The sequence below is a fragment of the Solanum dulcamara genome, chromosome 6, assembly GCF_947179165.1.
Source record: "Solanum dulcamara chromosome 6, daSolDulc1.2, whole genome shotgun sequence".
NCBI classification, from domain to species: Eukaryota; Viridiplantae; Streptophyta; class Magnoliopsida; order Solanales; family Solanaceae; genus Solanum; species Solanum dulcamara.
The window spans coordinates 44,422,109-44,449,018 of NC_077242.1; the positions used below are offsets into that span (position 1 = coordinate 44,422,109).

Here is a 26,910-nt window from a genome sequence, read left to right on the forward strand (position 1 = left end):
CATACCAGTATCGACCTCCTCATTACTATTACCATTAATTCAGCAATTAACTTATTTCTCGAGGTCATCCATACTAGTAGTTTAGTCAAATCTTCTCATTACTATGGGCACGACCTTTCACGATATATTACGACTCTGTATCTCATTCTTTTTTTATTTCTAGGAAACTTTTGGCAGAGTTTTCTCTATATTTTTTTACTATCTCAAAACTTGCATGCACGAAATACCAACAGTGCTTCATAGGGTCGACATATATATATATATATATATATATATATATAAGTACCATATCATATCACAGCCACAAAGGGATCCCAATATCAATAATGGTATGAAAATAATGAACATACCTCGTATAGCCAACTCAATCTGCACCTATTACATTTTCTAGTTTACTTCCCTTTCGATCTTTAACCTTATAGTTCAATCGTACTTCAATACCTTACCCGACATATATCTTTCATACTATTGCTTACCTACGTATTTGTAACTTCCAACATCATTAATCATCTTTTTCTATCAGTGTTTTTTTTTGCTGCAATCAGAGGTTAGTAGAAGGAATCTCATTTCTTATAGCTCGGCTCTATCGCACGATCTTAAATATGAATGAAAGATAACATCCTAAATGTCCTGTAGCCTCCTATTTATAGATGTGGTGCACAACACACCGATAAACAAGACTCTACTAGACACAATCTGTACACACTTCGAGGATAAACTACTCTAATACCACTTTTGTCATGAACCAAACCCTGTAAGCCGTGACTGGGATCCGACCTGGACACCCGTCTACATATCTATCAGATATAGTCAAACCGAACTATGAATAATGTGATAACATATACAAGAACCCCAATGGGTCATAATGTTTCCATATATATATAGACTCTTTTATTTGTCTCCTGAGGAGTTACCACTAATCATATCGTGAAAGTGTACCCACGCAGACAAGGATGCCATAGATTATTAACATTAACAAACATCGAATAAATGTTAAAGAAGAAAACATACATAAAACCCACACACATGTCTAAAGACCTCTAAGAGTGTCAACGATATCATGTGGCGGGACAAGACCGTACACCTGAATAAATGAATATATACATCAAAAGATCAATACCGAAAAATTTAGGCTTCGACACAATGAAGCACTTCTAAAATCACTGAGTGGAAATCCTAAGCAGGTGGATCTCAAAAATACATGCCTATACCTACGGGCATGAAACATAGCCCTCCAAAAAGATGGGGTCATACGACATATGTACTGAGTATGTAATACATATAACATATCATAAGTGGGACCACATCTGAAATAATGGTTCAGAATACAAGTATGATACTCAAGAAATCACTATACCTGTGCCTTATAAAATCATGCATGATCATATCATATATCATATCTGTCCCATTATGGACTCGGGGAATCTATCATATACATGGACCATCTTGGGGCTCGGCGCTGTCATCACATCATCATGTCATCATAATAATGTCGAGGAATATATGACCCAATTTATATATATATATATATATATATATATATATACCGTACCTGGCCCTCTAGTGAGGGATTCAGTGAACAATGCAGTGAAACTAAGCATGATAACGTACCCAGCCCATTATGGGACTCGATGTTATAACCCTATCATTATAATATCGTATCATCATATACCATACTCGGCCCTCTGGTAAGGGACTCGGTGAATAATGTAGTCAAATGCACTTGATAATATACCCAGCCCATTATGAGACTCAGTGAAAGATGTATTAACAGTATGCACGAGTAGAGTAGTAAATAATCATATGCAATTTAAATCATCATCTGAGACTCAATAAAATAGTCAAGTGAACCATCACTTGAAGATCAGGGTAGTAATCATCTCAAGTACCCTTTATATGTTGTTAGGGATCATATTAAATGGAGCCTCAGGAATCATAGACATGTATCAACACAATGCTAAATTGCTTATGGAATCAGAGACATTTTTCATTGTAGAGTCCTTAGGAATAGGAGCTTATACATCTATTTACTATTCAACATATAGAAGGCTCAAGGGAAATAGCTCAACTACTTTAAGAGTTTTAACATCCAGAAATGAATCAGATTCATGACTCGTACTCCAATCTTATGAATGGAATTATCCCCAAAGATCATATCACATATCACTTATATCTAAGACATTCCAAAAGAAAAGTGGGATAGCTTTACATACCTTTTATAGATCAACTGTAACCAAGCTTGCTTCATTACCCTTTGAACCTATTTAACATGAAAGTAACATTATTATGAATAAACTACAACTTTTTAACTTATAAATCTACAACCAACGACCCATAGTAATCATTTCCTTGCTCATACTTCTCGACTAGTATATCGGTTGGTTAAGAAGTTATCAGAAATTGGGCAGCATTTCCCCTATATAACATGCCCAATCCTAACTTCCATTTCACCTCCAATTAACGCAGCCATACCAACAACAATAACCACCATCCATATACAGTAAAACTACTTCAACATTAATCAATACAAGTTCCAAACAGCCCACCAAAAACCATGACATCAAAATATGGTTTTCTGTCTTTATTTTATAAAATTACAACCACACAGAAAGGAGTATGACGTGGCTAAAAATGGCAGCACCTATACTTATTTTTAACCCACGTTTCCATCCCTTCAACATGTATAAATTAGCTTTAAGTAAAAGTTAAGTTATGTACCGCTTTTCATCCTCAAATCGATAGACAAGGCGAAAGAATAATCCAAACTTTGGAAGATATGTTAAGGGCATATATAATTGATTTTAAAGTAAGTTGGGATGAGAATTTTCCATTGCTTGAGTTTGCCTACAATAATAGTTATCATTCTAGCATCCAAATGTCTCCTTTTGAAGTCTTATATGAGAGAAGATATAGGTCCCCAGTGGGATTGTTTGAAGTAGGCGAGATGGCATTGATAGGTCCTGATTTGGTAATTGATGTAATGGAGAAAGTAAGGCTTATATGAGAGAGATTGAAGACGGATCAAATTCATCAACAGTCCTATTCAGACATTAGAAGAAGAAATCTTGAATTCGCTGTGAATGATTGGGTATATTTGAAGGTTTCACCTATGAAGGGTGTAACACATTTTGGTAAGAAAGGGAAGTTGAGTCCTAGATATATAGGACCCTATAGAATTATGAAACGTGTTGGTAAAATGGCATATGAGTTAGAATTTCCATATGAGTATGCTATGGTTCATTTAGTATTTCATGTGTCAATGATGAGAATGTTTGTGGGTGATCCAAACTCTATTGTGCCATTGGAAACTCTAAACATTGAAGAGAATTTGACTTATGAGGAGGTTCCGGTGGAAATCTTAGACCAACAACTAAAAACATTAAGGAATAAAGATGTTTCCTCCAGCACAGTGTTGTGAAGAAATCAACAAGTAGAGAGTGCTACATGAGAGGCAGAATTGGACATAATGAAACATTATCCGTATCTCTTTCCTTCATCTTAAAGCCTAAGGTACTAAGTTAGTCATGATCGATATCAATTAAACTCTGACATTATAGTTTCACCTTTCAGTCATATGCATGTATGTTCATGAAAGTTGATTTAAAAGTTATGATTTATGTTAAGATTGAAAATCTCATAGTTTATGTTTTTCTATGAGTCATCATATTCATGTTGGGTTACTAGACCTCGTTCTACTTCTTTTATATGCTAAGTCAATCTCATTCGAGGATGAATATTCCTAAGGGGGAGATATTATAAGACCTCGTAAGATGAAAAGTCTAACAAAAGGAAAATCTCAAGAAACGTCAATAGACCCCAAGTATAGGACTTGGTATATGACTCGTAGGAACTTTTACTGGTCATAGAGATGAGTCGTGGACATGAGGTCAGAGCTAGAAAATTGATGAAGGCAAAAGAAAGGTCGACGAGTCAAATGACGACTCATAGAAATGAGTCATCGTGGCAAGATATGATGAATTTTAGGTGCCACCATCAGAACCCACTCTACAACTCAATAGGATGAGTCATAGAGGAGATGACAACTCATAAAAAAAGTTCTATACAAACTTCAGAGGCTCAGTAAATGGGTAGTTTCCCAGACCTGCAGGATGAGTGCCCTATGAATTGTACACTCCATGATAAGTCATAAACAAGACTCGTAATAAAAGTTCATAGACTTGTTTTTTAGGTCTTTCTCAGGGCCTACCGGATAAGTCATTTCTATGACTCATCACTGCCTCTACGAATCATAGAGTGCCCTCGTAAGCCTGTCCTCCTCTAAATGAGTCATGGACATGAGTTTAGGGTCTAAAAGTTCTCTAAATAAGGTAGGGTAGCTGCTGGTTTCAGCCACATGGCCCTCCTCTTTGCAATTAAAGGATTCGCGAAAGAAAGATTAAAACTCTAGTTTTGGTATCCTAGTTTCGAGTGAATTGTTGGGGGTTTATATTGTGTAATGTTGTCATAATATGTATATGTATGGGCTTCTGGTTGTATTGTTGGTTGTCTTCAGGTGCTAAGGACATGGTTGGGAATTCGGATAGGGCACATTATAGGGGAGGTGCTGTCCGATTTCCATTAACGCCTTAACTAGTTAAGGAACTAGTGGAGAAGGCGAGCGAAGGGGTGAATGTTATGAATACTCGTGGCTAGTCTAAGTTGCTGAAAAGTCCAAGGTTGTTAATACTTGCATTACTTCCATGTAAATAGGTTTCGAGGACAACAACGTGGACGTGATTAAGAGAAGTCCATACGAGGTATATACAGCTTTCTTTTGGCGTGTTTTTGGAATAAGTATGTAGAGCTAATCTTCTTTTCTTTTGTCATGTCTTAGATATAGGCTATAAATGATATGTATATGATATTTGGGATTCAATCCATTCGTAAAGCCCTGAGTATGAGTCGAGACTCTTGTTTACTTCTTGATATTAGAACTCCTGCAATAACTGAGTCATTGCCTTTAAGTCTTTTATGTGATGAAAAATAGTACATGTAAAGCCTATCTCTTTTTTCCTTTGGAATGGATTAATTTTAAGTAAAATGATATATGATATGGGTTTAGAGGTATTCCAGTTATGAGCTGTGAGTGTAACTCATGACTTGTAGTCACTCCTGAATATTAAGAGTTTGGAAGTAGTCAAACTACTATTCTCGAGCCTGCTATATAGTGAATAGTAAGTAGAGGTACCAGCTCCTCTTTTTAGAGGCTCTAAAATGATAAATGCCGTTGATTGCATGAGTTGAGTCTTTGACTAGATAAATTGTGTTTCTGATTGTATAGACTATATTTCTAATTGCATAAATTGTGTGTCATTATTTTGATGCATGTCTGTGATCCCTGAAGCCCCAACTGATGTAATCCCTAATGACATCTAAAGGGGTACTTCGGATAATTACTCCCCTAGTCTTCAGGTGACGGTTCACTTGACTATTTCATCGAGTCTAAAATAATGACTTAGTTGCATATGGTTTCTCACTACTCTACTCGTACATACTGTAACACATCCTTCCTCGAGTCCCACGATGGGCCGGGAACGTCATCGTGCATAGTTTTACTACTTCTTTCACCGTATCCCGAGATGGATGTGTATAGTTCCACGATGAGGAGACGATGCCGTACATGAGGTGTGATATATGTTATATATTATGACGATACAATTATTCACCGAGTCCTAGGCCGGCTGTAATATGATAGTACATGTGGAGAAATAAGGAAGGAACACCGAGTCCCTCCTTAGAGAGCCGGGTATGTATGTATATTATGATGGTACGCTATAGACGTACACCACTCCATTCACCGAGTCCCTCACTAAAGGGCCGGATTGTAACGCCCCTAATTATTTAAGCTAATTTTCACATTAAAGTGGTTATTTGTTGATGATATGATCAACTGCTACTGACTCGAATTTTGTTACGGGGAAAAAAATGCTTTTGTTTAGCTACATTTTCGGGTGATCAGACTTAGGGAGGCCATAAACCCTTTATAATTTGGAAATTTGGGAAATCTTATGAAATGACAGTTGTAGATAATTGAAATACCTTTCCAACCATATTCGTGGCCTTATAGGAGACATCGAGATAAAAATTTATGGATGTTTTAATGCAGAAGGGTCAAGCAGAGTGATAATTTTGGGCCCAATCCGAATCCAAGTCGGATCAGGCCCATTTTCTTTGACTTTTAAAGGATAATTTCAGCTTATCTCTTCCATTTTTAGACCATAAGTTTCTAGAACATCATAGAGAAAGAGAGAAAGAGAGATCTTCTAGGCTAAGAAGCCATTTTTGACTCAAATCTGAGTCCCGAATTCCAAAACTCGTGAAGAAAAAGGCATTGCAAATTATGTTGTCTTCACTTTGAGCTAAAAATCAGCTAGTAAGGAGTATTTTGTCATATTTTCTGCACACCTAAGGTAAGATTGATGTTCTTTTTCTTGTTAACAAGCTTTTTTAGAGATTTAACGGTTTAAAACGGAGGAAGTAAGCGTTGTAAACTTGTTGTTTGCTTTGTTGAGACTTATGAATTTGGGGCTATTTTGGTTGGATTAAATAGGTGGAATTAGTTAAGTTATGATTTATAATGATTGTTGATAATGTTGTTGATGTTGTTGATAAGTTGTTGTTGTCAAAATTGGGGGAATAAACTTTGGTTGCAAACCCCTTTTTGAGATGGTACTACTATTAGTGCGTTGATGATATCTTCTTGTACAAAATGATTTTTGTGTTGATTTCTTTTGGATTGGAAACTTAATACATATATCTAAATGTTTTGTGAAGGTACTAAAGTCTAGTTTTTCCGTTTTCAGTTTGCAAACTTAGATACAACCAAACAAGTATATCTGTCCAGATTCTTGATTTTCAAAATTCGTCATGTGTACCTGTTAGAGTTTTGATGATATCGTTTTGTACAAAATGAGTTTTGTTTTGATTCCTTTTGGGTTGCAAACTTAATACATAGATCTAAAAGTTTCATGAAGGGAATAAAGTCCAGTTTTGCTGTTTTGAGTTTCGAAATTTGGATTCAACCTGTGGTACTTGACTTTCCGAATTTACTGTTTTAGTATCATAATTTGGGTCGAAACATTCTAGTCTTATTTGCAATAATAAATCTTGTTTTATGTCAATATTATGGATATTCTAGAATTTTAAATAAGTCATTTAATGGTATTTTCAAGGTTGTTTATATCGTGTGCAAGTTGAGGAACTTGAAACATTTGATGGCCTACGGTTTGAACTTTTGAAGTCGTGTTGGATTGTTGTATGCTAAAAGGCTGAGGTTTTTGTATAAACTCTTGTTACCTACTAATATATTGAAAGCCTATCTTGGTATGGTTGATATTGTCTTGAAATATGTCTTGTCATGTTGGTATGTTGGGAAATTTGCAAGACACTTGCTTAACTCGCCCACTTGTACAGATTGCTCGATCACTTGACATTCTTGTGGACCTTGTCCTTCTTGTGGCTGTGACTTTGTCATTATTGGCATGCCTCTTGTTTCGAACCCTTTTCCATCTTGATTATGGATTTTTAGTTCATCCTAAGTATGGAAGTTGTCCATTTTAAGTACGAATTAGGAAGCCATTTTTAATATGGTTCTTGGTTCTCTTGATTATTGGGTCTTTACCCTTCTTGATAAAGGGCTCCGGTCCTTCTTGATACTTGATCATGTGGGTGTGATGGCATGACGTACATATTGGGCGAAACTTGGTGCTAAATCTTGTAAATGTACTTCTATGAATTATTTACACTTAAGCTTTTACATTTAGAACTTGATACTCGTGATATAGTTTTTGCCTTGTTTTAATTATTATTGTACATTGGCGCGGCTCATGACTTGAAAAGATTATGGTCGAAACCCAAAGGCTTCAAACTTGTAGTTTTGCACCACTAAGCTTTGTGTTTAGCGATAGTTGTTTCTATCGTAGGAAATGTCTGAGAAGAGGCTTGAGGTTGACCATTGGAGATGAAGTTTTGGGAGATTAAATGAAGATCACATTTGCATATAGTCATCTATATTTTGCAATATTTTGGGATATGTATATGATTTATTAGTTGCTTGTATATTTGTATTTATGTACGTATTTCTAAGGGTTGTAACTTAAGGATGGTTGCTTGTTTTGTAAATTTTGGGGTATGTACATTTCTAAGTTTTATGAAGCACTAAATTTTCCCTTTGGAGTTGGAGTATTTGAATGAAGCATAAATTATCGTAATACATGAATTTCTTGAAAGTTATTTTGTTTTAAAACTATTTTTAGAAGTCGCCTGTCCTAAATTGGAATTTTTATTTGATTTAATTGAGATGAAAAAATTTTAGTTAGCGAACAACTTACACCTTTCACTATTTTTTTAGATTATATAAATGGGCCTTACGGAAAGTTATTTGTTTTTGTGTCATGAATTTAATATACATTTTTTTGTAGTAGCATCCTCCTTGGAGGGTCGCTACAAGTTTTGGTATCAGAGTCTAGGTTTGTGGTTCTAGGAATTTTGTTGTGATTTACTTACACACTTGTTTTTTTTGAAAGGTTTGGGCTATATTATGTGATCACTATAGGGTAAATAGCATATTTAATGCATATAAGTTGCAAATGCATCATATTCATGTCCCTAATGCAATGTGATCTTTACTTTTAAAGGAGTTACGTTATGGCCTCTTCTTCTCGTAGACCTATGGAAGCAGCTCGTGAAGATATAGGTGATTCTCATTCCTAACCTCATACACTAGAAGGGGTTGGCGAACAGTCCTCGGACCAATATATTCCTCATACTAGTGGATCTGGTCTGGGGGAAGTCAACAAGGAGTAAGAGCTGATTCGCATTCTCACCTGAGCCCTGATATTCAAGTTATGAATCCTCCTTTTCAACAGATGGCTGAATTCTTTCACCGTATGGCTGAAACGATCCATGACCCCAATGGGTTAAACTTTGAAAAAATGAGGAAAATGGGTGGAGTGGAATTTGAAGGCACTGTTGATCCCATAGATGCTGAACAATGGCTTCAGCGTATAGAGCGAGTGTTTGAGCAGTTAGAGTGTTCTGATGTTGCCAAATTTAGGTATGCCATCTCGTTATTGCAGAAAGATGCTTATGACTAGTGGGTAAGTGTGCCAAATGCAAAAGCAAAACCTCCAGTTCTTACCTGGGATGATTTTGTTAAAGAATTTCATATGAAGTATGTCCCACCTGCTTATTGTGATGCTAAGAAAAAAGAGTTTTTGAATCTGAGGCAATAAGGCATGTTTATTACTGAGTATCAACAAAAATTTCTTAGACTCTCTCATTATGCTGGAGGCATTATTACCGATGAAAAAGATAAATGCAGGAGGTTTGAAGATGGCCTAAACGATTCCATCAGAAAGAATGTGGCAATCCTGCAACATGAGAACTTTTGTAAATTAGTTTCTACGGCTTTCACTTGGGAAAGACTTGATAAGGAAGAAGCTAATCGACATGAGAATAGATTCCGAAAGCCTAGGTTAGATTTTGGAGGTCCATCCAAGAAGAGAAGGTTTGATGATTCTAAGGCTGGTAGTGTCAACAGGTCAGATCAACAGAAGCAAAGCAGACTAAATTTTGTTACAGCTAGTACCCCGAGTTATAGCCAAGGCAAGACTTGCATTCCCACTTGTTCAGAATGTGGAAAGAATCACTATGGTGCTTGCAAGAGAGCTTCTGGTGTATGTTTTAATTGTGGCAGCTTTGATCAAAAAGTGAGGGACTGTCCTAAGCCTAAAAATGTCCCTTCCTTGCATACTGAGGGCTCGGTTCAGAAGTCTTCTAATAATCCTCCTCAAACCAATAGAGGTGCAAGGCCTAAAAACAACCAAGCAGCGGGGACAAGTGGAGCAACTCAACCTAGCGGGTCCATAGCTACTGCACGAGCTTATGCTATGAGGCAGAGAGATGATCAAGAGGGACAGGACGTGGTTGTTGGTAAATTTCACTTATATGGCTTATCTGTGTTTACACTATTTGATCCTGGCTCTACACATTCCTATATTTGTTCATCATTTGTTCTTCCTGAAAATGTGAAATCTGTGAGACTTAACTTTGACGTTCTAGTTGAATGTCCTTTGGGTTACCAAGTTGTTTGTAATCGAGTTTACCAAGCTTGTCCCTTCATGATTCAAAACCTGGTCTTTCCTACTGATTTGATTAAAATGCCTTTCCACGATTTTGATATTATTATCAGTATGGATTGGCTTTATAAATATCATGCAGTAGTGGATTGTAGGTCCAAGCATGTGACTTTTAAGGACCCTGCATTTTCACACATTATTGTACAAGGTGAAAGATCATTGTCATCTAATATTATTTCTGCGGCCTTAGCAAGAAAGATGATTCGTCAAGGTTGTAGTGCATATCTTGCTCACATAATTGATACACGTGTGGAGAGTCCTAGTCTTAAAGATATACCTACTGTGTGTGACTTTCCGGAAGTGTTTCCAGAAAATCTTCCTAGGTTAACACCAGAAAGAGAAGTTGAATTTCCGATCGAGCTCATTCTTGGATCTACTCCTATTTCTATCACTCCTCATAGAATGGCACCAGCAGAATTAAGGGAATTGAAAACTCAATTGAAAGAACTTCTTGAGAAAGGTTTTATTCATCGAGTGTTTCTCCTTGGGGAGCCCCTGTGCTATTTGTGAAGAAGAAAGATGGTACTCTTAGACATTGCATTGACTATAGACAATTGAACGAAATAACAATCAAGAACAGATATCCACTACCAAGGATTGATGATTTGTTTGACTAGCTGAAGGGTGCCAATTTGTTCTCAAAGATTGATTTAAGATCTGGGTATCACCAACTGCGTGTTAGAAAGGAAGATGTTCCTAAAATTGCTTTTAGAACTCGATACGGTCATTATGAATTCTTAGTGATGCCATTCGGATTGACTAATGCTCCTGCAATATTCATGGATTTAATGAATCGAATATTTAGGCCTTACATTGATCAATTTGTGGTAGTCTTTATAGATGATATTTTAATATATTCCAAGAGTAAAGAAGAGCATGATAAACATCTCCGGATTGTTTTACAAGCTTTGAAGGAGAAGGAACTTTATGCTAAGCTTTCAAAGTGTGAATTTTGGCTTAATGAAGTGGCTTTTCTGGGACATGTTGTGTCAACCGAAGGTGTGAAGGTGGATCCTAGTAAAATTGAAACATTTGTAGAATGGAAAACTCCTAAAAGTCCTACTGAGGTAAGAAGTTTCTTGGGTTTAGCAAGATACTATAGAAGGTTTGTAAAAGGCTTCTCCATTATAGCCTCTCCTTTGACTAGACTTTTGAAGAAGGAAGTGAAGTTTACTTGGGATGACAAGTGCTAAGAGAGCTTTGAAACACTCAAATCCTTGTTGACACAAGCGCCTATACTTACTCTACCAATAGAGGGGAAAGAGTACATGATATATAGTGATGCATCTCATCGTGGTTTGGTATGTGTGTTGATGCAAGAAGGGAAAGTTATTTCATATGCCTCTCAGAAATTAAAACCACATGAATTGAATTATCCTACTCATGATCTAGAACTTGCTGCTATATTGTTCGCCTTAAAGATATGGCAGCATTATTTGTATGGAGAAAAGTGTCATATATTCACTGATCACAAGAGCTTAAAATACTTGGGTACATAGAAAGATCTGAACTTAAGAAAACACAGATGGCTTGAACTCATCAAAGATTATGACTGCACGATTGACTATCACCCAGGTAAAGCTAATGTGGTTGCAGACGCCTTGAGTTGCAAATCCTTTGCAAGCTTGCATATGAATCCTTTTCCTTTGCTTCTGGAGTTAAGAGCCATGTATGTCTATTTTACACTTGATTCATATGGTTCGGTGGTTGCTAATTTGCAAGTCAAGCCAACATTGCGTGAACAGGTGAAAGAAGCGCAAAAGTTAGATGAGAAACTCATAAAATTGACCAAAGAAGTTCAAAAGGGGAAAAAGAAAGATTTTACATTAAAGGAGGACGGTGTCTTGTTATACCAAAATAGGTTATGCATTCCTAATGATGGCAAATTGAGGAGAGAAATCTTGAATAAAGCACATACTTCATCATATGCAATGCATCCTGGAGGTACCAAAATATATCAAACCATCAAAGAACATTACTGGTGGAATGGTATGAAGAAGGACATTCTAGAATATATTTCTAAATGCTTAGCTTGTCAACAGATAAAACCCAAGCATCAAGTCCCAACAAGCTTACTACAACCCTTATCGATACCTGAGTGGAAATGGGAAAGGATAACCATGGACTTTGTTTCTGGGCTTCCATTCACTCAAAGAAATCATGATGCAATTTGGGTTATAGTGGATAGGCTAACCAAAAGTGCTCATTTCTTGGCCATCAAAATGGACTACTCACTTGAACATTTAGCAGAATTATATGTTAATGAGATTGTGAGGCTATATAGAGTTCCTGTTTCTATTGTATCTGACTGAGACCCAAGGTTTACATCTAGGTTCTGGACTAGCTTGCAAGAAGCTTTGGGCAGTAGGTTGAAGTTTAGTACGTCTTTCCACCATTAGACAGACGGACAATCCGAGAGGGTGATTCAAATCTTGAAAGATATGCTTCGAGCTTGCATTATGGAATTTGAAGGTAGTTGGGACAGACACCTAGCCTTGGTAGAATTTGCTTATAATAATAGCTACCAATCAAGTATTGGCATGCCTCCCTACGAAGCCTTATATGGGAGAAAGTGTAGAACTCCTCTTTGCTGGAGTGAAGTTGGTGAACAAAAACTGATTGGTCCTGAGATTGTGCAACAAATTGAAGATAAGGTAAAGGTCATCAAGGACCATCTAAAAATTGCTTCAGATAGACAAAAATATTATTCTGATCTTAAGAGGCGTGAAATTGAGTACCAAGTGGGAGATAAGGTGTTTTTAAAGGTTTCTCCATAGAAGAAGATTATGAGATTTGGCAAAAAAGGAAAATTTAGTCCTCGATTTATTGGACCATATGAAGTACTTGAGAGAGTTGGTCCAGTTGCTTATAAATTAGCTCTTCCACCGGAGTTGGATAGAATCCACAATGTCTTCCATGTTTCTATGCTTAGAAGATATCGCTCAGATCTATCTCATGTTCTTCCTGTCAAATCAATTGAGGTAAGTCCTGATGTGACATATAATGAAGGACCTATCCAAATCTTGGCACATGAGACAAAAGAGCTTAGAAACAAGAAAGTTCCTTTAGTAAAAGTCCTTTGGAGAAATCATTCTGGCAATGAAGCAACTTGGGAGCGAGAGGAGGACATGCGAATTCAATATCCCCATTTGTTTCGGGACTAGCATAAGGTAAATTTCGAGACGAAATTTCTTAAGGGGGAGAGAGTTGTAACTCCCCCAATTATTTAAGCTAATTTTTGCATTAAAGTGGTTATTTCTTGATGATATGATCAACTGCTACTGACTCGAATTTTGTTACGGGGAAAAAAAATGCTTTTGTTTAGCTACATTTTCGGGTGATCAGACTTAGGAAGGACATAAACCCTTTATAATTTGGAAATTTGGGAAATCTTAGAAAATGAGAGTTGTAGATAATTGCAATAACTTTCCAACCATAGGTCGTTGGATTATAGGCGACATCTGGATAAAAAGTTATGGATGTTTTAACATAGAAGGGTCAAGCAGGGTGATAATTTTGGGCCCAACCCGAATCCAAGTCGGGTCAGGCCCATTTTCTTTAACTTTTAAAGGATAAGTTCAGCTTATCTCTTCCATTTTTAGACCATAAGTTTCTAGAACATCATAGAGAAAGAGAGAAAGAGAGATCTTCTAGGCTAAGAAGCCATTTTGACCTAAATCCGAGTCCCGAATTCCGAAACTCGTGAAGAAAAAGGCGTTGCACGTTACATTGTCTTCACTTTGAGCTAAAACTCAGCTATTAAGGAGTGTTTTGTCGTATTTTATGCACACCTAAGGTAAGATTGATGTTCTTTTTCTTGTTAACAAGCTTGTTTAGAGATTTAACGGTTTAAAATGGAGGAAGTAAGAGTTGTAAACTTGTTGTTTGCTTTGTTGAGACTTATGGATTTGGGGCTGTTTTGGTTGGATTAAATGGGTGGAATTAGTGAATTTATGATGTAGAATGATTGTTGATAATGTTGTTGATGTTGTTGATAAGTTGTTGTTGTCGAAATTGGGGGAATAAACTTTGGTTGCAAACCCGTTTTTGAGATAGTACTGTTGTTAGTGCGTTGATGATATCTTCTTTTACAAAATGATTTTTGTATTGATTTCTTTAGGATTGTAAACTTAAGACATATATCAAAATGTTTCGTGAAGGTACTAAAGTCTAGTTTTGCCGTTTTCAGTTTACAAACTTAGATACAACCAGACAAGTATATCTGTCCAGATTCTTGATTTTCAAAATTCGTCATGTGTACCTGTTAGAGTTTTGATGATATCCTTTTGTAAAAAATGAGTTTTGTGTTGATTCCTTTTGGGTTGCAAACTTAAGACATAGATCTAAAAGTTTTATGAAGGGAATAAAGTCCAGTTTTGCTGTTTTGAGTTTCGAAATTTGGATTCAACCTGTGGTACTTGACTTTCCAAATTTACTGTTTTAGTAACATAATTTGGGTCGAAACATTCTAGTCTTATTTGCAATAATAAATCTTGTTTTATGTCAATATTATGGATATTCTGGAATTTTAAATAAGTCATTTAATGGTATTTTCAAGGTTGTTTATATCGTGTTCAAGTTGAGGAACTTGAGACATTTGATGGCCTACGGTTTGAACTTATGAAGTCGTGTTGGATTGTTGTATACTAAAAGGCTGAGGTTTTTGTATAAACTCTTGTTACCTACTAATATATTGAAAGCCTATCTTGGTATGGTTGATATTGTCTTGAAATATGTCTTGTCATGTTGGTATGTTGGGAAATTTGCAAGACACTTGCTTAACTCGCCCACTTGTACGGATTGCTCGATCACTTGACATTCTTGTGGACCTTGTCCTTCTTGTGGCTGTGACTTTGTCACTATTGGCATGCCTCTTGTTTCAAACCCTTTTCCATCTTGATTATGGATTTTTAGTTCATCCTAAGTATGGAACTTGTCCATTTTAAGTACGAATTAGTAAGCCATTTTTAATATGGTTCTTGCTCCAGTCCTTTTTGATACTTGATCATGTGGGTGTGATGGCATGACGTACATATTGGGCGAAACTTGGTGCTAAATCTTGTAAATGTACTTCTATGAATTATTTACACTTAAGCTTTTACATTTAGAACTTGATACTCATGATATAGTTGTTGCCTTGTTTTAATTATTATTGTACATTGGTGCGGCTCATGACTTGAAAATATTATGGTGGAAACCCAAAGGCTTCAAACTTGTAGTTTTGCACCACTAAGCTTTGTGCTTAGCGATAGTTGTTTCTATCGTAGAAAATGTCCGAGAAGAGGCTTGAGGTTGGCCATTGGAGATGAAGTTTTGGGAGCTTAAATGAAGATCACATTTGCATATTGTCATCTATATTTTGCAGTATTTTGGGATGTGTATATGATTTATTGGTTGCTTGTATATTTGTATTTATGTACGTATTTATGAGGGTTGTAACTTAAGGATGGTTGCTTGTTTTGTAAATTTTGGGGTATGTACATTTCTAAGTTTTATGAAGCACTAAATTTTCCCTTTGGAGTTGGAGTATTTGAATGAAGGATAAATTATCGTAATACATGAATGTCTTGGAAGTTATTTTTTTTAAAACTATTTTTAGAAGTCGCCTGTCCTAAATTGGATTTTTTATTTGATTTTATTGAGATGAAAAATTTTTATTTGGCGAACAACTTACACCTTTCACTATTTTTTTAGATTATATAAATGGGCCTTACGGAAAGTTATTTGTTTTTGTGTCATGAATTTAATATACATTTTTTTGTAGTAGCATCCTCCCTGGAGGCTCGCTACACGGATACTTTATGTAGGCATGCATATGAGATTAAAGTGATACATTGTGACCCTGAGCCCCACAGTGAACCGGGTGTAATACGATGATATACTTGATAAGATTATACCGTATACGATGATATGATACCGTATATGATGATATGATAAAATGAAATGCATGATGATATGATGATATGTGAATATGAAGAAATGATTATGACACCGAGTTCACTAGAGGGCCGGGCACAGTTTATAATGATGTATAGGATTACATGTCCCAAAGTGCAGGTACAATAATTTGTTAATTGTTATACTTGTCCCCTGCATCCCTATTTCAGTTATGGTCTCGGTTATGATGTGTTATGCTTTACATACTTACATATATCGTACTTACCCCCCTTTTCTCGGGGGTCTGTGTTTCATGCCCGCAGGTACAGATGTTCATTCTGGAGATCCGTCGGCTTAGGAGTTCCTCTCAGCTATATTGGACGTGCTCTGCTGTTCCGGAGCCTTATTATTGATGCTGGTCATTGATGATTATGTTTATTTATTCAGGGGTATGTAGGGGCCCTGTCCGGCCATATGATACAGTTATTACTCTTAGAGGTCTGTAGACATGTTTATGTGGGTTATTTGTAAGTTTGTTTCAGTTGCGCTCATACGACGTATTGCAAATGTTTTTGTGGTGTGGAAGCCTCATCGGCTCGGACGCCCTGTCCTGTTATGATACAGGTGAATAAGGCTATAGGTTTATGGAAAAAAAAGTTTTTGACCCATTGGGGTCCGTGTATGGTATCACATCACACCCGGTTCAACTTAAAGGTAGCTGATAGATATGCATAAGGGGGTCCAGGTTGGACCACAGTCGCGGCCTACGGGGTTGGGTCGTGACAGAAGTGGTATCAGAGCAGTTCATCCTTGGAATGTCTATAGACCGTGTCAAGTAGAGTCTTGTTTATCGGTGTGTTGTGTACCACATCTATAGACAGGAGGCTACAAGACATTTAGAATGTTACTTTCTTTCATATCTAAGATCGTGCGATATAGCCGAGTCATAGGAAATGAAATTCCTCATACTAACCTGCGATTTTAGCAGGAAGACAACGCTGATAGAAGAAAGTAACTGAAAATATTGGATGTTACGAAGCACGCAGGTAAGCAAAGACACGAAGGACCTATGTCAGGTAAGGTATTGAAATGCGATTGACATATACAATTGAAAAGTAAAAGGAAAGGTAAACAAGAAAGTGTAACAAGTGCAACTCGAGTGGACATAACAGGTAAGTCCATTTCCATACTGTTAATTATGGGCGCCCTGTGTGGCTGCGATATGAGATGATATGAATATATATGTGTGCCCTGGGTGGCTGCGATATGATACGATATGAATATGTATCTGTGTGCCCTGTGAGGCATTGTTGGTATTTTCTGTGTGCAGGTGTTGAGATAGTAAGAAATACAGAGGAAACTCTGCCCAAATTTTCCTAAGAAATAAGAGGAGAATGAGATATAGGGCTATAGTATTTCTTGAATGGTTGTTCTTACAACAATGATGAGATTTGACTAAACGAGTATGGATGACCTTGAGAAATAAGTTAATTGCTGAGTTAATGGCAATAGAAACTAAGAGGTCGATACTGGAATAGCAGAACGAAGTTAGAAAAGACTTATAATGCAAGGAAGATGATTCAGAGAAGACTGATAGGTCTGGATAGAATGATATAGTAAGGCATCTCCTGAATTGATACATAGGGATAAACTATGACAAGTTATAGTTAAAGGAAGTAACAGTATGATTAAGACAAGAGTACGAGGGATAAAGAATTGTGACGGATATGAAGTGTTAGTAAGACAGCTTGTGAAACATTAAGGATAATACTAGCTAAGAAAGGTAGGTAGCCCATAGTAAGAATTGTGAAGAAAGTCAAGCGGTGTTATACTATGGGACTGAATGTGAACAGGGTACTAGGTGAATATAACAAAACCCGTTGTGAGAATAAGTAAAGCTTAGTAAGGAAAGTTTCGAATAAAGGTTGTGTGATGACAAAAAGGATAGCTAGTACAAGGAAATAAAGAGTAATATGGAATTCCTTGCGCCCAATCAAAAATGGAAATGAGCTGGAGGAATAATAGAGAATTTATAATATAGGCATTCAAGATAGATGTGATTAATTAAGTATGAGTACTGAACAAAAAAGGAGATAGACAATTACGAATTGAAAGTATAGTATGATGAAAGAGTAATAAGATAAGGCCTCTATTACAACGAAGTTAATATGGTTTTAAGCAGGATTATAAGGGAGCCTTAAGCACATGACAAAGATAAAAGTTCAGAAGGCATAATGAAGTTAATATATGTGACTCCACATTGATGATTAGTAAGATCCTGAAAGGAGAGAGAATGTCGATTTGCAGAACAACTGCTGCATTACGAGATTATTAGAAGAATAAGCGACGTCCACTGGAGTAAGGTTAGTCGAATGATGGAGGTTGAAACACAAATCATCAAAGTGTAAGTACACTCGAGTAGGGAATTTACACTAATTATGAGCTCTCGCTAATTACTGATTGGGATGAATGAAATGTGGCTTTGAATGCATTGCTACATTACGGATATTACTCGAGTATCAATCGTTAGATGAGATTTTATACGATACATTGTGAATACTAAAGCACCCTACGGGTATGCTAGGGTTTCCTAGAAAGGCAACCTAACGTGGGGATGATTTAACATAAGATGTAGATATGGTGCGACACGTTAAATAGGTTGGAGTAGAATCATTCGCGTGTGAATATAACTAAAAATAAATGGAGGATGACATGGGTACACCCTAAAAGGGGGGAAGTGGACAAGAGAAGTACAAGCGTAGGAGAAAATCGACTAACACTACCGTATGTAAATAGGAACGCTTAAACTTCAAACGAGACCCCATTAGGGATGGACGCGATCATACCCGCACTAATGCACCGGATTCCGTCAAAACTCCGTAGTTAAGCGTGCTTGGATGAGAGTAGAACTGGGATAGGTGACCCCCTAGGAAGTGAAAAAGGGAACGAAACAAGTATGACAAAAAGAGATTGTAAGTGCATGTTGGTACAATGACACGCATAGAACAGAGTAAGCCAATAGCAGAAAAGATTGTGACTAAATTTGAACCCACCTCGTGCAAATGGCAAAAAGATAATTGTGTAGCCTACGAGCAATGACATACTGGGAGTGAGATCAAGTGATTACTCGATAAAGAGAAGTCAGTAATAGCAATGTGATTACCATAATTAGAATCTATTCAGGAAAAGTGTAAAATAGTTCGAGGCAGAACTATTCAGATATAATCGGTGTTAAGGACAAAAGCCATAATGGCGCCCTGACCTCGACCGAAGGAGGTAAGCTGCTAGTATAGCGATACTAAAGCATTTTCTGAATGGCTCTACGTACCTACACATGTTTTTGTAAGAATTACAGGATAATGTGTGGTAATAAAACTAGAAAGAAGATATGAGTAAAAGAGCAAGATAGCATAAATAAGGTGTTACCAGTTGAATTAAGAGGAGTTGTATAATGGCTTAAACAAAGAGGAGCATCAGAGGCTTGATAGCCTGTTATGGGGATGGGAATCTCGACTCGGAAGTGGAAAGCAGTTAATATGTATTATAGTACGAGCTGACCTCGCATTCTAAGGAACTGGAAGTTCATACGGGCTATGGTAGATGTGCTGACAGAATCAACCCGTTCCCCTCCAGTTAGGAAGGCATATTCATCTGAGGGTTATGAGAAATGACATAGTAAGGAAACAATAAGATTTCACGGAGTTCCCACATCTATTATCTCAGATAGGAAAGTTCAATTTACAACTAACCATTGGAAATCATTCCAGAAGGGATTGAGGAACACAGATGAATCTTAGTATGACATTTCGCCCTTCGATTAAGGGACAGGCTCAGATGTGATCCACTAAGTTATTGATAAAGTAAAGCTTATTCTAGGACAAGATATCAATTAGCAGCCTAGAATCGGCAAGAAGGGGATACATTGGTCCTTCTCAGGTCATTTGTAGAGTAGATAAGACTGCCTATGAGTTGGACCTATCGTTCGATTTGAAACAATACATTCAGTTTTCACAGATCAATGTTCCGCAAGCATATAAACGACACTCCCAGAATATTTCCCGTGGAGAAGGTCCACGTAACAAGGAGTTATCCTATGAGGGGCAACCCATTTCCATTCGGGATCAACAGATTAAACTGGTTACGAACTAAGGACATAGCTTCTGTCAAGGTACTATAGCGGATTAAGAACCGTGAAGACATAACCTGGGAGGTTGAAGAGGACATGAAACACAGGTGTCCATACCTGTTCCCGATATGTCCATACTCGTATATTAATTACTTGGATGAAAATGTATGTTATTCCAGTAGAAAGGAACCTCCCTACAATTTGTATAAAGTCTTAAGGGAAGTTTTATATAACATTCAGGGACGAATGTTCTAAAGGAGGGAAGGATGTTACACCCCACATCTTTGAACTCGGAAGGTTCCTTAAGTTAGTTAGAAGCTAGTATGTGAGCCACTTAAGTTACGACCCTATTGATCAACTCTAAGAAGGGAGAATGTGACACCCCATGGTAGGGAAGGTTGGAAATAGTGTCAAGAGAAATTGAAAGGAGTTGGAGGCCAAGTAACGAGTCATAGGAGTCGACTTATCTATGTAAACTACTAATTTAGAAGTCTTACATATGTGAGTTACTTGATTACATACCAATCTTACGTAGCAAGGGTTTCATAGGCTCTTAAAGTGAGACGAGATTACGAACGAGATTATGAACCCACGAGGAGAAAAAAAACTGCGCGGGGCAGCCAATGGGAGGGTGACACGTGGAAGCACCTAAGCAAGCAGGTGATCTACCTGCTTGGGGGAGGTGGTCCCCACTGCCACATGGTAGCCCCTCTTTCATCTTGTAGATACGGTGGCCCAATAGGGGATGGACACGTGTCACCTCTTGGGTATGACACGTGTCACACCCTACGGCCACATATATGTATGGATATGTATCATATACTCCAGCTTCCTTCATTAAATTTCCAGCAAACAAAAGATGACGAACAAACCCTAGTTTACGGAGAAAAGTGCGACGCCTTGAGGAGAAAAATAAGGTAAGTCCCGATTTCTTTCCGTAAATTAATTATATAGCGTATACCACGGTGATATGGAAGTATTAGTAGTATAAAATTAGAGTTTGGTGCAGTCAAAAAACGGACAGCAAGTTGCCACGACGATTCAGCACGTTAAAAAAAGATTCCGTGGCGCGATTTCGACGAGTTCTAGCCAATTTCGGGAAAGGTAAGTTATTCTCCTCTAATTTGAAGTTTATGATGTTAAATTAGGGTGTATTACACACCTTTGGGGCTGCTGGAAGTTGGGGAAAAGGTTTGAAAAGTTCGGCATTCGAAATAAACGAATTTGGAATCGCTATAGTTAAATTGTTGTCGAAATAAGGTGTTGTGCATGTGGGGGATGCTGCTGATTGTGTTGTGGCATGTTGCAGGGTCTAAAAGTTCTCTAAATAAGGTGGGGGAGCTTCTGGTTTCATCCACATGACCCTCCGCTTTACCATTAAAGGATTCTTGAAAGAAAGATTAAAACTCTAGTTTTGGTATCCTAGTTTTTTCTTCTTTTTTTTTGAAATTTTCATCTTATATATATAAAAGTAAGCTTGCTAGTACAAGGAGGGGGACGTGAATGTCCTTACCTCCGAAAATAAAATGGAAGATATCTAATGAGAGGACTCCTCTCGACTAGGAAGATCAAGTATAGGAAACTAGTTCTATTCAACTAAGGTACAGAACCTAGCTAAATTGAAGAAAATCAAGTATACCCAATTTCCTTTGCATGGGTCGAGATCGGTCATATCTTCTGTGGTGCTCGACTAACACTTCCGAGAATCCATTCGGGCTTTAAATTCTTGGGTCCATATAATAGCTAACATACAAGTGATGATATATACTGTTGCTCCTCTTGAGAGTTACTGTTCTGCCTGCAATATCGGCTATCTTTTTCAATGTCGCTCGACTAACGTCTCCAGTTATCCGTTCAAGCTGAAATTTCTTGGGCTCAACCATCTTTGGGGATGCTATTATCCTGGAAAATTTGGAGGATTTTGGATATTGCGTGATGCATGTTGTTGAGGGATGATGGCTGTTGCTAAGGGCTGATGGCTGTTGCTGAGGTGGTGTGCTATTTCTGGCATCTGCTTCTCCTTAGTTTGGACAACTTGATGCAAGGAACAGCTCTTCTTGTTTTTGATCTTGGGATCTTGCTAAATATGGAGATCTGTAGAGTTGCATGTCTACAAGTTGTTCAAATTATCACAGCTAGAGTGTGTTGTGAATCTGTACTGATAAACAAACAAACACAGATGGCTCAAGAGGTGTAATTTCAGGTTGGTAAGAGTTGTTGAGAGGTGTTCCTGATGAATGCTTTTGGATTGTTGTAACTGCTGTAATCTTGGAAGAGGCTGGATTATTGTTCCTACTGTAGTTTGTAACCTGCACAGAAGAAAAGACAAAAAAAAAGTCTGGAAACAATTCTATAACCCCAAAACAAAGAAGCACTTCCCAAGTGTCTCCTCTTGTTGTTACTGATGTAGAAAAATTCCAGGATGTGTAATGTGGTGTATCTACACAGACCAGCAAACAAAAACAAAAACAAGAACTTCAATTTGTCCCATGTGTGATGTAAGGAAACCAGCCTGGGCTTCCAATCAAGATTCCTATACCTGTTAAGCCAAGAAAGAAGAGATGACAAAATAGAAACTACTCTACTCCTTACCTCTAAAGTTAGACTGGTTATTCTAAGAAAATAATAAAGATAGTAATAAGGAAGTGAGATTTTCCCTTGTACAGGAGTTCTAACTGTGAGATCTTCAAGGTATTTATAGCTATGCATAGACAAAACCATGTTGAAGTTTGAGTTAGAACCAAAATGGAAGGAGTTAGGGAGGTTTCTTGATTCTTCTGAGTTTCTTTCTTCTGAAAAAAGGCATTTCCAGCTTGTCCATCTCAAGGTATGCCTTAGCTTATTTGGGGAGATCATGCACAGTGAAATAGAGTTTAGGAGATTTGAATTTGTGGTAGTGTGTGGATAAGACATCAGCTGTGTAGTTTGCTTCTCTAAGGATGTGTTTACCGCTGAAAGTTTGGAATTGGTTGATGATGTTGTTTAAACTGTCCAGCAGCTCCTTGATTGACCAAGGGGGTTTTGCTTCTTGTTGTAACCACCTGATTAGGAGTTGAGAATCTACCTCTAATTCTACCTGTAAATAACTAAGCTGAATACACCAAGATAGACCAAAGATAGCAGCCCTGATTTCTGCTTGGTTGTTAGGTCCTTCCCCCAATGGAACTGCATAGGCAAAGATAAGGTCACTATGAGTATTTCTAAGTATTCCTCCTCCACCAATGTTGCCTGGGTTGTTAAGGGCACTACCATCTATATTTAGCTTTACCATGTGATCACCTGGTTTGATCCAGCATACAGGGGTAATTTTGGTGTCATGGTAGCATTGTTCCACTGAAATGACTAGGTCCTTCCAGTTATTTGGCCACTCAATATAAGGAAAAAGTTGTGATGAGCAGGTTAGAGATGTCTTTGTAGATAGAAAATTTGACTCTTGAAAGGTTATATTTCTTCCCTCCATATTTGGAAGCACATCTATTCTTCCATAAGTTCCTATAAATGAAGACAGGGACTGCTTGTAACAGGAGCTTATGGGCTTCATTCTTGTATTTAGATGTCCACCATCTCATAAGCATATTTCTAAGAGGTGTGTAATCCTTGTTTATGCCCAAAGAATCAGCAAACACCCTTCAAGTATTCTTGGCAAAGGCTCCTGCAACAAAGGTGTGATCAATGGTGTCTTGGCCAGGTCTATCACAACAATGGCACTGAGAGGGGGCTTTGCCAAAGTTGGTTATTTTCTCATTGGTAGGTAATTTCCTTCTAAGAGCTCTCCAAACAAGAAAGGAGCATTTGAAAGGTATTAGTTGGTGCCAAGTACATGCATTCAACATAGTATTTGTCTTCTTTTATCTAATGAGCTCCCAGATAGAAGAATAACTGAACTCCCTATTGGTATTAGGAATCCAGCAAGGATGGTCCTGTTTGAGAGGATGGTAGCTGAATTGAGTTGCTGAAATGTTAGGAACAAACTGAGGACGAGCTTTTTGGATAATGAGATCAATATTCCATTGGCCATTAGTTAGAAAAGCTGAAACTTGGGTGTGGTTAAACCTACAGCTATTAGCAGAAAAGTGAGCTAAAGGGCCAACACCTAGCCAGTTGTCCCACCAAAAAAGGCAAGAGCCAGACTTAATTTGCCACTGAATGTGGGGCTCAATGTTGTGTTTGTTGTTCATGAGGTACTTCCAAATTAAGGACTGACCAGTGTCCCATTTTTTTGTAATAATATTGGCCCTCTGACAGTATTTGGATTTAAGGAATTCTCCCCACAAGGTGTTCTTGGTTCTAAGGGTCCACCACTGTTTGTATTGAAAAGATTTAGCCACATCAGTGATTTGTCTAAACCCTATGCCCCCTTCATCATAAGGATAGATAAGGTTCTTCCATAAGGACCAGGGGTACTTCCTCTTGTCATTTTCCCATCCTAGAAGAAGTTAGCAGTGATGCTCTGAATCTGCTTAATGATGGTTGAGGGAGGGATGCTGGCTGAAAGCAAATGTATTGGCATGGCTTGAATAACATGCTTCACAAAAATAGCTCTACCCCCTAGCTCAGGATTTTAGCATGCCAACCAGTGATCCTGCTTACAACTTTTGCAATAAGATCAGAGTAGTAAATAACTCTTTGACTGCCAATATAAATAGGATATCCCAAGTATGTTATAGGACTACTCTTTTGGTTGAAACCAGTGATCACCTGGTTTGATCCAGCATATAGGGGTAATTTTGGTGTCATGGTAGCATTGTTCCACTGAAATGACTAGGTCCTTCCAGTTATTTGGCCACTCAATATAAGGAAAAAGTTGTGATGAGCAGGTTAGAGATGTCTTTGTAGATAGAAAATTTGACTCTTGAAAGGTTATATTTCTTCCCTCCATATTTGGAAGCACATCTATTCTTCCATAAGTTCCTATAAATGAAGACAGGGACTGCTTGTAACAGGAGCTTATGGGCTTCATTCTTGTATTTAGATGTCCACCATCTCATAAGCATATTTCTAAGAGGTGTGTAATCCTTGTTTATGCCCAAAGAATCAGCAAACACCCTTCAAGTATTCTTGGCAAAGGCTCCTGCAACAAAGGTGTGATCAATGGTGTCTTGGCCAGGTCTATCACAACAATGGCACTGAGAGGGGGCTTTGCCAAAGTTGGTTATTTTCTCATTGGTAGGTAATTTCCTTCTAAGAGCTCTCCAAACAAGAAAGGAGCATTTGAAAGGTATTAGTTGGTGCCAAGTACATGCATTCAACATAGTATTTGTCTTCTTTTATCTAATGAGCTCCCAGATAGAAGAATAACTGAACTCCCTATTGGTATTAGGAATCCAGCAAGGATGGTCCTGTTTGAGAGGATGGTAGCTGAATTGAGTTGCTGAAATGTTAGGAACAAACTGAGGACGAGCTTTTTGGATAATGAGATCAATATTCCATTGGCCATTAGTTAGAAAAGCTGAAACTTGGGTGTGGTTAAACCTACAGCTATTAGCAGAAAAGTGAGCTAAAGGGCCAACACCTAGCCAGTTGTCCCACCAAAAAAGGCAAGAGCCAGACTTAATTTGCCACTGAATGTGGGGCTCAATGTTGTGTTTGTTGTTCATGAGGTACTTCCAAATTAAGGACTGACCAGTGTCCCATTTTTTTGTAATAATATTGGCCCTCTGACAGTATTTGGATTTAAGGAATTCTCCCCACAAGGTGTTCTTGGTTCTAAGGGTCCACCACTGTTTGTATTGAAAAGATTTAGCCACATCAGTGATTTGTCTAAACCCTATGCCCCCTTCATCATAAGGATAGATAAGGTTCTTCCATAAGGACCAGGGGTACTTCCTCTTGTCATTTTCCCATCCTAGAAGAAGTTAGCAGTGATGCTCTGAATCTGCTTAATGATGGTTGAGGGAGGGATGCTGGCTGAAAGCAAATGTATTGGCATGGCTTGAATAACATGCTTCACAAAAATAGCTCTACCCCCTAGCTCAGGATTTTAGCATGCCAACCAGTGATCCTGCTTACAACTTTTGCAATAAGATCAGAGTAGTAAATAACTCTTTGACTGCCAATATAAATAGGATATCCCAAGTATGTTATAGGACTACTCTTTTGGTTGAAACCAGTGATTCTCTTGATTCTCAGTACAGTAGACTTGAAAGTATTGGAGGGAACCATGAAATGACTTTTTTTCTTGTTGATCAATTGTCCAGAAACTCTTTCATATATAGCTAATGTTTCCATAATGAGAGCTATGGTATGCCTTCTTCCAGAAGTAAATATGATGATATCATCTACAAAACTCAGATGATTGATCTAAGGTCCCTTTTTTGCCATAAAGAAACCATGGATTTGGGGATGCTGATGAAGATTATTCAGTAGTCTAGACAGCACTTTAGCACCTAGGACAAATAAAACAAGGGAGAGAGGATCACCTTGTTTGAGACCCCTTGTAGAGTGAAAGAAACCATGTCTTGAACCATTGACTATAACAGAGTACCAGTTATCAGCCATGATTCTCCAAACCATGCCAATGAAAGTTTCTTTAAACCCCATTCTTCTCATCACAAGACAAGTGTAAGTCTAAGAGACCCTATCATAAGCCTTGGTCATGTAAAGTTTGATCACAACATTGCCTCCAACATTTGGTTTTTTGATATGGTAGATTATTTCTTAGGCAAGCATGATATTTTTAGAGATGTTTCTATTCTTGACAAAGCCAAATTGGTTCAAGGAAATGAGGTTAGGGAGAATAGGAGCAAGTCTTAGGGAAAGGAGTTTGGA

The 26,910-nt window shown here is 37.6% G+C and overlaps 1 protein-coding gene across 1 annotated transcript; it reads left to right on the top strand.

The window, feature by feature from the left end:
* The first annotated feature begins 8,867 nt into the window (after positions 1-8,867).
* On the top strand, positions 8,868-13,303 carry LOC129892848 (uncharacterized). The gene is made up of 5 exons (XM_055968385.1): positions 8,868-9,055; positions 9,272-10,599; positions 10,881-11,206; positions 11,639-11,901; positions 13,072-13,303. Exons 1-5 carry the CDS (start codon positions 8,868-8,870, stop codon positions 13,301-13,303), a joined length of 2,337 nt encoding a protein of 778 aa, XP_055824360.1.
* Positions 13,304-26,910: the final 13,607 nt, after the last annotated feature.

Excerpts from the sequence above, each read along its gene's own strand:
- LOC129892848 (XM_055968385.1), top strand. The coding sequence starts at position 8,868 with ATGGCTGAATTCTTTCACCGTATGGCTGAAACGATCCATGACCCCAAT. Across the intron at positions 10,600-10,880 it reads GAAAGAACTTCTTGAGAAAG|TGATGCCATTCGGATTGACT; the intron begins GTTTTATTCATC and ends ATGAATTCTTAG. Across the intron at positions 11,902-13,071 it reads CAGGTGAAAGAAGCGCAAAA|AAGATATCGCTCAGATCTAT; the intron begins GTTAGATGAGAA and ends TTCTATGCTTAG.